A 15281-nucleotide genomic window follows, 5' to 3' on the forward strand; every position below is an offset into this window, starting at 1 on the left:
TAATCACAGGCAACTCCCGGGCCTGAGCGACGAGGACCCAGATATGTCCAGCCAAGCAAGGATGATGGTTATGAGTGAGCATGTGCGTCGTTATTCCTGTTGACTTTGCGCCTACGAACAAAAACATGTATGCCGCCCGAACCACCCCCCCCCCCCCCCCCCCCCCCCCCCAGGCGACGGTCTCGCAACCACCGCTTCCGAATGTTTGAGCATCGACCCGGCCATTTCCCAGCCAATGAAAGAGAACAAGTCGTACCAAGCTCGGTTATCAAGCCCGCGTATCCGCCGACATCTCCCTTCAGTCCTCGGCGCGGCCTGGCAGGCACAGGCCGGCATCGCCCGTATTTATCATCCACTTCGAGGCGATCCATTACCGTGCAACCCTGAAATCCGTCATCGGAGAGAATGGATGGGGTATCGCAATGATCGTGAGCAAGCGTTGCTGGACCCAAAAGCAGCAAAAAGAAATTCTAGTTGCGTGAAACAGCCGTAAGTAAGAGGACCCGAACCCTTGTGTCGCTTTTCAGCGAGGCATGATCGACCCAGGAGACGCGGACAACCAAGTCGGATATCAAAAGGAAATGAAGCACATCGACAGGAAAGCAATCAGTCGTCAAGATTGAGCTGAGCGGAGACGTGCGCGTATTGAAAGAAAACAACCGGACACGAGAGTGAAAGCAACGCTATGTAACAACGCCAACGGAGAAATGCAGTCGCCCACCGGCCTGGTCCAAAAGGGATATCATGATAAGAAAGGAGCCGTACGTCATGCGGAGAGGAGCTCTGCTGACATGGGATAGAGTAGGAAAAGGTCATCAGTCGTGGTATAGAGTATGTATGTGTCCTTGTTTTGAGAAGGCGGCGAGAGATCATGACAGTTCGTCATGTGTAAATGTTCAGTAGGCCGTAGCAGTAGTTCCTTCACTTGTAGCGACGGCTACAAGCGCCTCAAGACGTCTGAGAGGGTCCGGATTCCCTGGTTGTTGTTGTTGCTGCTGCTGCTGCTGTTGGTGCTGATGAGGGGGTTCTTGCGGCTCAGGTTGCCTGGCTGGAAACCCAGAAAAAGCAGTCATGTTGGGGTGGACCATGCGGTTAACATGCGGCCCGCGAGGGTCGTTGTTTGGCGCTTGGGGTCGGGGTCCGTGTATGCTGCTGCCGGTAGGCCCGTGATACCAGCCGTGTCGCTTGTTCTCCCTAGAGGCAATAGAGGGAGCGGACATTGTGTGTTGATGGCTGCGAGTAAAGGCACCCGGGTTGGAATAAGACGGCGGGTCAACCTCGAACCTGACGGTCGGTGGGTTCATCCGGACTTGCTCGGCCTGCGCCTGTACAGCCTGGTTCACCTCGTTCGCCCACGCACCGGCACTGTCGCGAGGCGGCGTCTTGTTGGACGTGATATCCAGCCTCGTCAAGCCTCGGTGCAGCCCCATATCCCACTGAGAAACGTTCCGCCGGTCTTCCGTCATGGCATCGGTGCCAGGCAAAAGTGTTCTCGGACGTGCGGCTTCGGAATCAACCATCATCGGCGACGGGATCCTTCTCGGAGGCGAGACCTGCCTAGACGGCAGGGGGTCGAACGATTCGATTCCGGGGAGTCGCAGGGTTTGTTGCGGGTTGGGGGCGTTGACGATAGGAGGCGCCGGATTCGGGTGGATCTGGCCAGGTGTGAGAACATTGCTCAGATTGCTGGTATTGGTGTTAAAGTTCCTCGTATCGGGGTGCCACGTCCGTCGGCGCCACGCCTCGTCAGCAGCGGACGATGCAGAGTCCCGTCTGCCGGAGGGCCACCCGGAAGTCGGGGTGGTGGGCGATGCCAAATGGCTGCTGGAAGCGGGAGAGAAGGCGCCCATGTTGGAGGAGTTGGCGGGGGGGCCTGCACCAAAGACGAGCCTATTGACGGGTGCGCCGTGGGGAGACTGGAAGGGGTTTACACCCGACGGCACGCTAAGCCGTCTCCCTGGTGTCCTCGAGCCAGACGAGTACATGCTGTGGGACCGAGAATGCGAAGTGGTGGGAGAAGCAATAGCGGAACCCCATCTTGATGGGCTGCTCTGGCCGGGCGAGAACGTTGCCGACGTCGGCGTGCTGTAGTCGGTCGGCGAGACTGGGCGATAGCCATATGTCCCGTCAGCAGCGCTACGATAAGACTCGAGGGACAGTCGAGACCGGGGGTCGGCCATGACCAGAGGTGGAGGGCGTCGTCGGATGTCGTCCCGGGGCACAAATGCAGATCCGATGGAGCCGACGCTGGCGATGCTTGATGTCGACAACGACTTTGAGTGGCCTCGGACCGGGCCTGGACCGCTGCCGGCCGTCGAGGCGCGGGCCCTTCCACCTTGTTGGCGCACGCGCTCGGTCCGCATCTGCCTCTGGAACCTCGCACCAGTTGCGGCTAGTGAGTCTATGGGTATGTCCTCATTGACGTGCACGGTCTGTGCGTGCTGTCGCAGGTTGTCAAGACGGGAGAAGCGGCGGGAACAATGACATTGGAAGGGTCTCTCGCCAGTGTGTTTCCTGAGACGGTTAGCACCCACCCCATCCATGCCTCGCCGGAGTCCTTACCGGATGTGTCTGGCCAAGTGTTCGCTTCTGGTGAAGCTCAAGTTGCACGGAGGGTAGTCGGTGCAGTAGAAGCGCTGCGACTTCTTCTTCTTGTTGGATCTGGTTCCGTCGGCATTCACGCTGTCCTCGTCAGATGCGCCATCATCTTCACCGTCCGATTCGTCCATGTCAACATCCTCAGAGTCCCTCGATCTTCTAGAGTGTTGCGAGTTGGCTCTCGTCGGGGTCTTGGTCTTCTCGGCGCTTTCGGGAACCTGGACAGCCTGAGGAAAGGGGGAGCTGGGGAGCGGCTTTTGGGACGCTAGACCGGTGCTGTTGCTACCGTTGCCGAACGTTGCCTTGGTGGGCGTCTTTGCATCGTCCGCCAAGGGTGGTTGCGGCGTCTGGGGATGCTGGGGATGAGGGGCGGTGCGTGGCCTGGGTGTCGTCGGTGACGTCGTCATCTTGTCGTCAAACTTAACCTCGGCAGGCAGCGGCGAATTCACTGGCCTGAATGTGGCAGCCATGATAGGCTTGCTAGCAGCGGAATGCAGAGTGGGCGACGTGTCGAAAAAGATGTCCTGTTCGGGTCCTTTGGTCTCTGGTATCCAAGTGCGGGCGGACGTAAGCTGGCTAGGTTGCGTCGATCACCACAGCACAGAGAGGTGCGGGGAGGGCGCCGTGCAAAGTTGCCGTTAAACCCCCCGATTAAACAGGAGGTAAGAGGAGGGAGCGCGAAGGGGAGAGCGGGGCGGGGAGTAGAGGAGAAGAGGAGTGAGTGGTAGGAGGAGGAGGAGGAGGAGGAGGAGGAGGAGGAGAAGAAGAAGAAGAGGCGTCGGTGTCTGTATCAAGTCATTCGAAAAATCGTTATCAGCCTGAGAAGAGTTCGTTTCGGCGTCTTGCTCCTAGTGTTGCGCAGTGTGGTCGATGATGGGAGATGGGCTTGCTGCGAGGAGCGACAGAGGTGTTGCGAGGCAAGGGTGTGTGTACGTGTGTGTATATGTGCGTGTGCAAAAGAGGTGAAAGTGAGAGTCGCAGAAAGGTGATGGAAGTGCGGCGGGAGACGATGATCAATCGCGGGCCTGGGAGTGGGGTGTTTCTGCTTGAACAAGGTGCAAGGCCAGTTTGGTAGGCGGTAGCGTGGTGGTAGTAGGTGTGCGTACGGAGCCAGGTGGAGGACGAAGAGAAGAGAGACAAGTTGGTAAGGCGAGGGGCAGGCGGCTCTAGAAAAAGACCTTTGCCAGGGGGAGTGTGGCGATGAATGGTCGATGATGAAAGACGTGCCCTGGTCTGACCTGCTGGCTGCAGTAAAGTGGTCCCCCAGTGGTTCCTCGCTGACTTTTCTTCCCTTTTCCCCCTGCCTCTGGCTTTTACGCCTGCTTGCGTTCGTTCAAGCCTAGTGGGAGGTAGTAGTGTCGAGACCTGGGCCGGAGTTTGCCCAAGGTACCTTGCCTGGAACAGCTAACCTACGCGGTAGTGGTACCGGTACCAGCCTCCCTTTGGAGGGGTGTGTGTGTACCGTGGTGCGCTGCGCTGTGCTGTGCTGTGCTGTGCTGTGGTGCGCGTCTTTGGATGGGGGGGAACCGGGCGCACCAAGTCGGCGAAATCTGGCGTGGGAGCGTCTGTGCAGCTATCGCAGAGCCAGCGTAGTCCGGTCCAATACCAATCGAGACCCAAGTTGATGGGTTTCCGAGCTCTTGGGAGAGCCCCCTTTCTGGCGCAGGCGAAGCTGATGAATGAATGGCTTGCGTTTCTGCTCAACGAAATCGTAGGTTGCTGCTGGCCTGTACACTATTAGAGCGAACGTATTGCCAACGCTGACCGAATATCAGCTGGAGACCAGACGAAGAACAAGGCGCGCAATGCAGGCAGGATTATTACTCTTATCGTTGATATGTGCCCGCAACGATGCGCATGTGCCACTTTGATTTTTGGTTCGCGAGATCACGATGGGAAGGAAAGGCGATGCAGCAGTCCGAGAGCTCCCGGAGGGAAGAAGAGAGATGGAAGTGTTCGCGAGGGCGAAAGGCGGGGAGGGATTCGTAAGTAGTTGGTGATGGCGGGTGATGGGCGTCCAAATCGAACGAAAGCGCAGGCAGTGCGAGCAAAGTTGGTGGGCACAAGACACAAGGACAGGCCAGGTTCAGGGACAAGGGCCAGAAGCCAGGGCCAGGGTCAGGAGCAGGACCTGGCGGTGGTAGCGGTCTCGGTGGAGTCGATTGGCGGGAGGTACAAGGGGTACAGCGGTACACCATCCGAATCAGATGGCTTGATGGTAGGATCCCAGTCAGCCGGGCGGCTGGAAGGGGGTTTTCTTGCGCTAGGACGGCGGCGTGGACAGAGAGGCTGGCAACAAGCGGCGGGAAGAGAGACCAGTCGGGACGGTGGGAAATGGCGGTGCTGCTCCGTCTGCGATCGGGGGGAAAGCTAGACGAACGACGGTTTTGCGCGCGAGAATGTGAAAACGGAGGACAGCGTCGGGAGTGGCGTATTGCAGTCTAGTGTATTGGTAATGCGCTCGGTAGAAGGGTAGATACGAGAAGCGACGGGATGGTCGGTCGGTCTGTCTGCCTGCGAAGGGAGGAGGGAACATGGAGGTGAGCCCAGGAGGCGTAGCGTAGTGTGCGGATAGTGTATTCGTAGTGTACTTCGTGACGAGGGAGCGGTGGTTGGTTGGCGGAGCTGATGTGACCGGGGGGGCCCAGGGTTAGACGCAAGGTACCGATTATGGCTGGCTAACTGGCTGGGAAGCCTGTCGACAGTCCGTGGGTTCAAGGTGTAATCCTGCCAGGAACAAAGGACGAAAAGGCCTTGGCACGGCGGTAGATTGGCAGGAAAGGCTGGGTTGGTGGATGTCTTTTGACGGGTTGAGGATGACGGGGTCAAAGTCAAGAAGAAGAAGAAGAAGAAGAAGAAGAAGAAGAAGAAGAAGAAAATAAATAAAAAAGACGCCAGAGAGCGGGAACAGGCCAGTCTGTGGGCGACAGTCAAGGCCCGAGGTGTGAGGCTTTGCGATGGCTGTTGTAGCCACTGAGCGGTGGGTTTTGCCGTGCAATCCGCGCAAGGTTGTGGGTTCCCGTAGGTCGCAGGTAAGGTACAATAGCGTACTATGTACGGAGTAGTCACGTTTGTAAACGTTTTACTTTGTACGGAGTGGTACCCCATACCAAGGCAGCGCGGCACTGCTGTGCGACTGCGTACGTGTGAAGTACGTGGTATACAGAGACGCACGTTATGTGGTTGTAGAGAGGGAGGGAGGGGTGCCAGCCAAAGAGTCAAGAGGTTCGGGTCGTCGCCTCGCCTCGTGCTGCGGCCCCAAGAAGAGTGTTCCTTGTCGTCGTCGTTGTCGTCGTCGTCGCCGCCGCGAGCTGGGCTGCTTGCTAGGTACCCTACGGCAGGGGTGGGCGGGCGACGTAGTCAACAGCGGGGTGGGTGGATAAGGTTGGACGGATACGGACGGCAAAGGGATAAACGGCTGGACGCATTCGGTGGCACAATATTTTTCTTTGGTTCTTGGTGCTCGATGCTTGATGCTTGATGCCTGGGTGTGTACGGCAGCTTAGCGTAAGCGTGGATGGACACGGTACCCGGTACTTGTTGGTGCGAGCAGAGAGTGTATTGTGTAGAGTGCTGCAGCGGCAGAAGTGTGGAGAGGCGGCGGCGCGGAGGACTGGCCGGTGGAGGCGGATGACGGAGGTTGGAGGTGTCAGGAGACGGGAGACCATGGATACCCGTGTTGGTGGTGAGGGTGCGTGTGTGCGCGCGAGTGGGCGGGATTTAATTTAGCTAGGCAAGGTCGGCATGTGTTGGCTTTTGTTCGGCCAAGGAGGGGGGGATTGAACGAAGGCTCAATCAAGCTTGAGGGAGGCAGGCGGAAGAAGATACAGATTGATTACTCTCTGTAAAGTGTCGACGCGTAAGGATGAGAATGAGAGTGAGGGTGAAGGTGAGGGGCATCACCGGCGGCGCCGGCGGCGATAAGGAACAGACTCGGCTTCGGACATGTGTGTCGTGCGTGTGTATCCGTATCTACCCAAGGTATCTTGCAAGCTCGGGGACCTGTGCCGGGAGTCGAGGTAATTCGAGTCGGTTCGATTCGAGTCGAGCTGTTATGCACTCACTGGCCGCTGACGACTCGGGGAAGAAGGTGGTCAACCAGCCAGGCACAACGGGCAACGTGACAAGGAAGGAGCATTGCTTGCGAGTGAGTGAGTGAGCGAGTGACATGCAGCCACCACCATTGTGGTGCCCTGTTCTGTCCTATCCTGTCCTGTCCTGTCCTGTTCTGTCCCGTCGTGTCCTATCCTTCCTATCTTGCTTCGTCATGCTACTCCTGCCCATGCATAAGGTACCTGAGTAGCTAATTCTTCAATGTACCTGAGATTAGTAGGTAGGTCGGGTAGCTCTACACTCACTAACTACTTCCTTCTCATTAAGTCAGGTACGGTACGGGCACTTTCCCCATTCCTTCTTACTTCCTTCCGTTGTCTATTCGGGGCAGGCAGGAGGCGTATGCGGTCTGTTTCCTGAACCAAGCGGGGCCCATGGTATGGTATAGTATGGTATGGTATGGTTTGGATGCGGCAAGTGCGATGGCTGTCTGCCGCTTTCCCTCGGTCCTCGCCTCATAAAATGCAAGTGGTCGGAGAAGCAGGCAGGAGGCAGGAGGCAGCAGGCAGAGGCAGAGGCGCCTTGGAGACGATAGACATGAGCATGTCGCATGTACCTTTCCCGCGTACCTGGCGCGAAAAGTGTACGACTACCTATCTACCTAGGTACCTATCTACATGTACGTACCTCGCGTAGTGCGCGACGACTGTGCCCCTCCCCCTCCATTGCCCCGCCCCTCTTCTTTTTCTTTTTTTCTTTTTCTTTTCTGGCGCCGGTGCATCCATTGTGTGCGAGGGGTTGGGTGCGCCTTAACAAGCAGGCGGGCACTTCCCCGCCTTCCCCCCTTTCCGTTCCTTCCCTTCCTTTCTCGCTCCCTTCAGGAATGAATGCCTACCCTACTTACTCCGTACATACATCGTACACTCGAATCTCGGTAGTGATACATTACAGGGTTGATTTAATGTACATCGTACCTTTTCAAGGACGCACAAGGTACCTACGTACGCACGACGGGCACTGCGCAGATAGTAAGACAGGCCAGCCAGCCACTGCTAGCGCCGCCTTAGCCCCAGGTACCTGAGCGCAAAGGGAACGCTGCATGTGGTGGGCCAGGTGTTGGCGCCTGTAAGTTTTCGTGCCTGACATGTCCCCTGAACCTGGCCCCTGGCCCCCCTGGCCCCCCCGCCGGCCGGCCCTGTTCTGTGCCTGTCAACGTCAAAGTCGGCCAGGCTTCAGGGGGGAGAGGACCTTGCCAATCTTCTATTATTATAAACAGAGTCATGGTTGGGAACGGAGCAAGGAAACCTTCCAACATATTATAAACTCCGACCAACGTACAAATGCATTGTACTACGAATCCCATAGCACGTGGACTGCCTACGTAGTACTTGCTTGGTCTGCTTGCTCCGCGGCCCAGGAAGAGGACTGTGCGTGCCGACAGTCAGCGCGACCGGCCAGGGGAGGGGGGGTGCGGGCGGTGACAAACCCCCCCCCGCAATCGAGGCGCCGCCGTGCTTCTTTCTTTTGCAAGCTTAAACGGGGATGAGAGAGTGCGGATTTGACACGAGGCAAAGCCGTACTTGTCGGTAATTGATTGCCCCAGGGCGATGGCGAGTGTAAGACGTTACTTTCCCGCGTAAGTGGTGAGTACAAAATACTCGACTAAGTGCGGATACGTAGTAATCATCTTCTCACTATAGCAGAGATGTGAGGGGGATGGCGGGGACCGACCGGAACCCACTTCGGATAAACGAGCCACGGCACGGCACATGGCCTCATGACACGGACCACGAGCAACGACGGGCATTTTCGCTCCTCTTCGGTAAACGGTTAGCCTTCCGGCTTGAAGCAGGCATTTGCCAGTTCAAGACCTCCGAGTCGACCACTCCACATCGTATAGTGTCTGATGTTTCTGACTGAACACCGAGTCTCTGGTCCCCGCTCTGGTGTTGCGATACGTTCCTGTTGTCTGATACCGAGCACTACCATAACGTAGCTTACCTACCCTACCTACTTTACTTCATCCTGCCGGGCTCGGCAAGGACCTTCGGGGTCGTTGCTACCTTGATTACTTCCCGGCCTTAACAGCTCGCTTTCAGCTCGCCCTTCCTGTCTCCGTTCCTTCCCGCCCCCCCCCCCCCCCCCCTTCCGTGATGCCTGTCGTATCTGTACCCGCGCAGATCCGCACGCTGCACGCGGCAAGAACAAAATAGTAACAGAAACAGGAACAGGTAGGCGCCATCTAAGGGAAGTGGGTCTAAGTCTACTGAGTAGCTTGTCTTGCTGGACGTGGAAAAAGGACTTGGCAAGCGCGAGACAGGGAGGGAAGGAACCAAGACAAAAGAAAATAGAATAAAAATAAAACCATTCACGAAGAGCAGGAAGTCAGAAAGAGAGAGAAAAAAAAGAAAGAAAAAAAAAAGCAGGAACCACACCGCCCACATGACACGATCGATACGCGACAACGTCCCCCCTTCATGCCGCGTTCCTGTCTCGCTCCATGTAGAATGTTGCTTGTCTCTCTCTGATGTGCCGCTGCCGTCTTTTCGCCTCATGCCTGCCGCCATCCATCCATCCTCCCATCCGTCTCATCTAGCTCCGACTTCTGCGCCGTGGCCACTGCAGAACACTTCTCTTCATCCCTTCGTCTCAGACTCGCCAACCGAGCATTCCTCTCGGCCGTTGCCCACGTTTGCTTTCGCGTCTCTCCCGAGTTCCGCCTGCATTCTCTCTTACTTGGGCAAGTCAACCCGCCGCTTCCCACCGTCACCTCGGCACGCCATCGCCCTCGCAAGACAGTTCCTAGGTATCCTGTCTTCAACGACGCCTACCACGTTACCTGCTCTGTGTACACTCCCTGCCTACTACCTACCTACCTAGGCAACTAGCTACCTTGTCTGGCTTCAGGGATACTTCGCCGCGGCCAGGCCCACGCTGATACATCAGCCCACGAACACGCACGCACACACGCACTCGCACCACCCTCTTGTCCTGGTAGCACACCCCTTCCGTCGGACCCTTTTTCTTCAACAGACACCACGCCAATACACAGGGCACCCGCGGAGAGGAGAGAAGATGTAGAGAGAAAGAAAGGGAATGAGAGAGAAAAGGCAGAGAGAAGGCCGTCGAGGTCTTGCCTGACATCCCTCGACCGCAGCGAGACAGTACCATCGACAAACGGGTTACAATCACCTTCCGTCCCCTTCCGTCCGTCCATCTATTTCTACCACAATGCCAGACACTCGCTTTCTCGACCAAGGGCGACCATCCCTTCCTTGGCAATGGTCAAGCTCGCCCTGGCTGGGTCCAGACCCTGTCCAGGTCCAACCCAGTACAAGCACCAACGAAACACACCAAGTCATCACATCATACCTCCATCTCGTTGGCTCGATCGAATCCACCTGCATCCCGTGACAGCCACCAACACCACAAATGATGTGAGAATTTATCTTCCCCCCCCGTGCCTGGATTGCGCCCCGAGGTCCCATCCCTTAGGAGATGCTCTGGAACACGACAATCAATCCAAGACGACTTGTCATTCTCGCACAAGCGATACCGTTACATCTTGCCGGCGCAGACTGCATACACATGCCAAGAAAACGCTGCTGAAAGACCACTGCTGACTTTCTTATGCGTGCCCGCGGCCACCAATGCTTAACCTTACAGCTAGGTAGATCGCATTCGCGACCAGACGGGGCATCCCACCATCGCACTCGGGGGGCTGTTCCATAAACAGCCAACGACACAATGAACCCAGCGTTTCGCTCCTGGTCACTTGCTCAGCGCCGCCACGGTTCGTCTGGAATGGTCATCACAAGCAAGCAAGCACCCTTTCTTTTCGCCCCGCGGTCCACGTCTGGCTTAGTCCACTTCGTCCCAAGCCCGTACCGCTACACCGGAGGGCGGCGGCGACTTTCAGACTCCTCGCGCCCTGTTCGTCGCAACAATGTATTTACTTGTTGGTCAGCAGTTCCACTTATCGGGGGTTAGCAGCAGGGAGCTGGCCGGGTCGGCAACCCGCACGTACAACTGCGAACGCCAGCTGCATATCCCACGACGTCCTCCAGCAATCTTTGTGCCTGCATGCCTGCATTGACAGCGCGTGCCGCATCATGTTCGGGATAAAAACCTGTCGAAAGTGCCCCCGCACTTGGCCGAACGCGGGGAGGCTGGCTGGCAATCTGGCACTTGGCCCTGGCTTTGATCGCCCTGGTCGGTCTTGATTGGGTGGGGGATGGCCGCAGGGACATGACGATAACACTGTCAGATTGGGGCTTGTCGGTCGCTGTCTGAAGGGCAAGGATACATGCTGATCCTCACTGTCGTATCGCAGAATTCCTCAAAGTCTCATAACCCCCCCACCCCCGCCGCTAAAGATTACCAAACCCAAGGTCGTCGCACTCCAGCAATTTAGTGAGAACGGGGGGTTCTTTGCCTATTCATCTTCCCCACGCTATCGTCGCTGCGGATCGCTGTCAAGCCCGTCTGTTCCAGCTCCGCCTCGGCTGATCTGCAGAGGTTACTTGTATGCGATCATCCCCGCGTAATGCGCTCAAAAGACCACTCTTCATCAATGTCAAGTCGCGTTTGCTCGACCAGATGTTGCAGTGTCATCGGCCGCGAACACCTGTCCTTCCCTCGCAAACAGCTAAGCTGTCTGAAGCGTAACAAGGGATCGAAGGGCATCCGCTGCTGTATGCATCGGTCTAACAATTTCCATCCGCCTTCAAAGGTACCATGAGCAGTCACGTCGCACATTGTTCAGAGTTGCCGTTCTGCAATGCAGCGAGGGAAATAACTGTATTACTGGCAAGAAGTATGTGTTGGTTTAGATGAGGCAGTATCTTCATGGCAGGTTGTCTGCCTATAACGCAATGCATCAACAATGGGTATCGTCGTCGGCGACTCTGGACACCTACACACCTGGTCCAGGCCGACCGAGGCCTGGGCCCACTAAGCGACGGATCATATCTTCATTCATCAGAAAACGGAGAATTTAGACTCAAGAGCGGATGAAACAATGCATCGGAGTACCGCCCCTTGCTTCCCATGCCAATCGCGTGCCGAGGGAAATGCCGGTACACAGACCGCCCGGCGACGTGCTCCCCAACCGCTGTGTGCCAGGCGCGCGCAGGCTCATCGGATCGCTCATCATAATTCACCAAGATCCCTTCCAAGCCGGCCATTTATGCGTGCTCGGAGCGCAAGAAAAGGCGTGTAGCACATGGCGGCCACCGAGACCGAGACACGTCTACAGCCCTCGGTAGAAAGCAAGGCTTCTCCTTGTGCCCGCGGCCGCCCATCACTTGTTGGTGGCTAGCCTCATCCCACCAATTCGTCATCCTCCCATAGGGACATGGCGGGGGAACCCTTGACGCCGAAAACGGAAGATGACAGTCGGTCAAGGGACTTTGTATGCTTACTCTACCTACTTTTATCTGCAGACAATCCCTCGAACAGGGAACTACTTGGCTCGTTTCAGAGTAGGCGGAGCAAAAGTCGCCAGGGTGACCAAATAAATGCATGCAAAGCGATGAGGGTCCTTGTTGCCAGACGGGGTGTCATTTGGGGGGGAGGGACACGCGCGGGATACTGCAGCCATATGCAGGTCGCTCAACTCGAGATGTGCCTGGAATTAGCATGGCGATTGCGCTCACGCCGCGGCGAGGTGTTCTGCTTCGCTCAACTCAATACCTCCTGCATGTCCGCTTTGACTACGACCCTGGTCATGCAGCTTGGATTTCTGCTGGTCTCATGGTTGGCTGCTCTCTTGGTTGCTCTGCCTGCTCGCATGAACTATCGTATGCATTGGGCTTCACGGTACGGGGAGTATTGCGCATGAACAGCAGAGTTAAAAAGCAAAGTCTTTGATCAGTAGAGACGCATAGGACAAGGGCAACAGCTGTATGCCGTGGTATCCCAACTGGCGAGGCGGACAGGCTCATGATGGGACCAAGAGCTAGCTCATGGTTCACCGCCAAAGACCATTCGCTATCGGCAATGGTCTGCGGGTACCCTCCGCCACACCAAGACTCGGACTGGCCACTTCTACTCCTAAATTCAAATGGTCCCGATCAACACGCCAAGGTGGTCTCGGACTTGGATCTTGCAGCACGGAATGTGAGACATAATCAACCTAAGATGGCCTCTGTCGCTTTCGGCTGAGTCAACCTTGTGTGGAGTTGTGATCATACCGCATTGTGATTCACATCATCTGCGGCCTGGTTGGGTTGTACGACTATCGCGATAGACGCTGGCAACAGAATGGAATGTTACTTTCAGTTTGGCCTTCGCAAGACAACCCAACAGCCGTACCCGGGACATTCCTTTACCTCTGGGTGTGTGGTCGAATCTACGACGTCAAATGCTAGCTGCACGATGCAAGGAACAGGAACGGAGACGAAAGAGGCTCGCGATGGATGCAAGACTGGCCAATACAGAGCTTTTGCGGGCAGCAGTTCGATTTCCTGGATGTGGAACACACATAAAGACAGGGTTTTACATACTCGCGCTCCAGACACAACAACCTTTGCGCATCCAGACGGGAAATGCCGCCTCACTGCTCGCCGATGGGTGCGGGCGCAGCGCTATCCAATGCGTTCTGGCAGGGCGCCCATCTATTCAACGTCGAATGCTGGACCATGTCTACACGTAGAGGTAGGCGACAGACAACCGAGAAATGGTCGTCGTTCAATAGCCGACTTGACTCTCTTCCGTTGTCGAAGGGCCGGCTGCCCCGCGTCGTCATACAGCAGCAAAAGCCACCAGGATCAACAAGGACTTTGCTTGAAGGACCTGTGTTGTGGCTTTAGGGCGCTAGCGAATGTGCAAGTCTCTCGGAGCGACAAACCACTAACTGACTAGATACTGACAAGCCGACCCCATCCACGGCTATGAACAAGGTACCGATCCAAGGCGGTCCCCCGTCGGGTCGCACAGGTGTCTGCGGCTACGACAAGGACAGACAACGACATTCCCCACGGCCCCAGCTGTTGACAACCTCCAGCCGCCCTGCGCAGATTCAAATAGCTTGCGCTGCAGTATTTGACTTGAGTTGAATATTCAGAGCTGGGCCCATCCCTGGGACTTCATCTTTCCCCCTCACGTCGACGAGCTGCGCCTAAGCCCCGTTTGCGCGAGCTTGTGTCTGTCGCCGCGAGTAGTGCTGGTCTCACCGCTCTTTTGGCAAACTCGGCCTTGGTGTCAACGCGGCCTCCGTCCAAGCGGCGACGACGAAGGATGAAGCCCTTGGCAAGAGAGAGGAGGAGACATCAGTCGCGACTTGGATCAAGCCCGGTTCCCTGTGTCGGCACACTGGTAGCCGCCAACTGGCGGTCCCACACGGGGGTGAGGTTTCTTCGCAGTCATCGCTATTTCGACGGGTCCTCGGGGATTTGGACTGAGAGCACAGCAAGTCGCATGAACGGCGCCATGCAGGCGCACTCATCAGTAGCTGCGAGCTGTCGCCAGTGCGACGCACAGCATGCAGGCGTGCATGAGCTCGCATCCGAAGATAAGCTAGGGCAGCCGTCTGGTCGCCCCAATCCCCATGTTCTTTGCAGCAGTAGCCTCTCTCGACGTCCTCTACTGGCATTTTCGTTGGTCTATTCGTACACTAAAGTCTGCAATATGGAACAAGGCATCCATTTCATTCGGCAACCTGCGGATCTTGTGGGAACACCCCTCCCCCTGTCGTGACCTGCAGCCAGCGCGTTGGGGCCGTTTCGTTTGCGGTGGCTGTCAGTGTTTCGTGTCCAACACACATGTCAATCCAATGATGATGCCATGGGCGGCGCTGGCAACGGTCGCTCGTGTCGCTCGTAAGTGGGCGGGATTCCCTCCTCGCCCCCCCCCCCCCCCCCCCCCACCCACCTCCTGCTGATGCGACATGCAGTCATCTTTCCCTCGCCGACAGACCGGTCCATAGCTAGACATAAACGCCCGGCAGGCCCTAGTCTTGGTGATCTCGTCGCCCGGTCGGGGGCTGCGGCCTAGGTAGAGACCGACGGGCTGACTTACGTGCTGTCTATTCATGCAAGAAACGGCCGACGTCTTGCTAGTCGCCTCTTCAGGCACGCAATAGCTTGCATCGCCAGTGCCCGATCCCGGGTCGCCTCTCTGTACGGCTTGTGCGTTCCTACCCGCCTGGAATCAGGCGCGCGCCGCCGGCGCCGGGCCCTTTCCGGTACCTGGCCGCATCCATCCCCCTTTCCGCAGACCTTGTGACTCGATTTCCCTTTCTCGCCAACAGCACGATATCCGGGCCTGGTAAGCTCTTTCTATCTGTCTGCTGTTATTGGACGAACGACATCTCTTGTTGCTTGGACCGTCCACCCGATGACAGCTCTGCATAGATGGGATGGCGCCCGGCGAGTCATGGGCTCGAGCTTCGCATACGCTGGCTGCTCTGGTTCCTTCACGTGTCGACTTTTGTTCGGGGACCTTCACAATCAGGACACCGCGAGTGGCGGCGGCGAGGGGGCCGTCGGACAGTCATGTGAAGTTCTGGCACTATCTGCAGCCGGTAAACGCTGTTGACCGACGAGCGAATCGTCACAATCTGCCGTGTTCAGACCATCAACGGTCAGCCAGCCTGGGGTAGGTGATAGATCACCTTCTCAACACTCTGG

General features: G+C 56.9%; 4 protein-coding genes across 4 annotated transcripts; 2 read left to right on the forward strand and 2 right to left on the reverse strand.

Moving 5' to 3' along the window:
* Positions 1-896: 896 nt before the first annotated feature.
* LY79DRAFT_523005 (uncharacterized protein) lies at positions 897-3068 on the reverse strand (the record flags this gene model as incomplete). The annotated part of the gene is made up of 2 exons (XM_060555491.1): positions 897-2514; positions 2563-3068. 2 exons carry the CDS (start codon positions 3066-3068, stop codon positions 897-899), a joined length of 2124 nt encoding a protein of 707 aa, XP_060410394.1.
* A 1814-nt stretch (positions 3069-4882) lies between these two features.
* Positions 4883-5848, reverse strand: LY79DRAFT_347823 (uncharacterized protein). Its single transcript, XM_060552626.1, has one exon. The coding sequence runs from the start codon at positions 5704-5706 to the stop codon at positions 4969-4971; it is 738 nt and encodes a 245-aa protein (XP_060410395.1). The 5' UTR covers positions 5707-5848; the 3' UTR covers positions 4883-4968.
* A 6193-nt stretch (positions 5849-12041) lies between these two features.
* LY79DRAFT_694443 (uncharacterized protein) lies at positions 12042-13206 on the forward strand (the record flags this gene model as incomplete). The annotated part of the gene is made up of 3 exons (XM_060564795.1): positions 12042-12158; positions 12260-12471; positions 12540-13206. 3 exons carry the CDS (start codon positions 12042-12044, stop codon positions 12814-12816), a joined length of 606 nt encoding a protein of 201 aa, XP_060410396.1. The 3' UTR covers positions 12817-13206.
* Positions 13207-13703: 497 nt separating this feature from the next.
* On the forward strand, positions 13704-14682 carry LY79DRAFT_347917 (uncharacterized protein). The gene is made up of 2 exons (XM_060552627.1): positions 13704-14471; positions 14546-14682. The coding sequence occupies exon 1, from the start codon at positions 13891-13893 to the stop codon at positions 14347-14349; it is 459 nt and encodes a 152-aa protein (XP_060410397.1). The 5' UTR covers positions 13704-13890; the 3' UTR covers positions 14350-14471; positions 14546-14682.
* The last annotated feature ends 599 nt before the right edge of the window (positions 14683-15281 follow it).

The sequence above is a fragment of the Colletotrichum navitas genome, assembly GCF_030913465.1.
Source record: "Colletotrichum navitas strain CBS 125086 chromosome Unknown LY79scaffold_69, whole genome shotgun sequence".
NCBI classification, from domain to species: Eukaryota; Fungi; Ascomycota; class Sordariomycetes; order Glomerellales; family Glomerellaceae; genus Colletotrichum; species Colletotrichum navitas.

Bases quoted from the DNA above. Each gene is read 5' to 3' on its own strand.
- LY79DRAFT_347823 (XM_060552626.1), bottom strand. From the start codon at position 5,706: ATGGGGTACCACTCCGTACAAAGTAAAACGTTTACAAACGTGACTACT.
- LY79DRAFT_347917 (XM_060552627.1), top strand. From the start codon at position 13,891: ATGAAGCCCTTGGCAAGAGAGAGGAGGAGACATCAGTCGCGACTTGGA.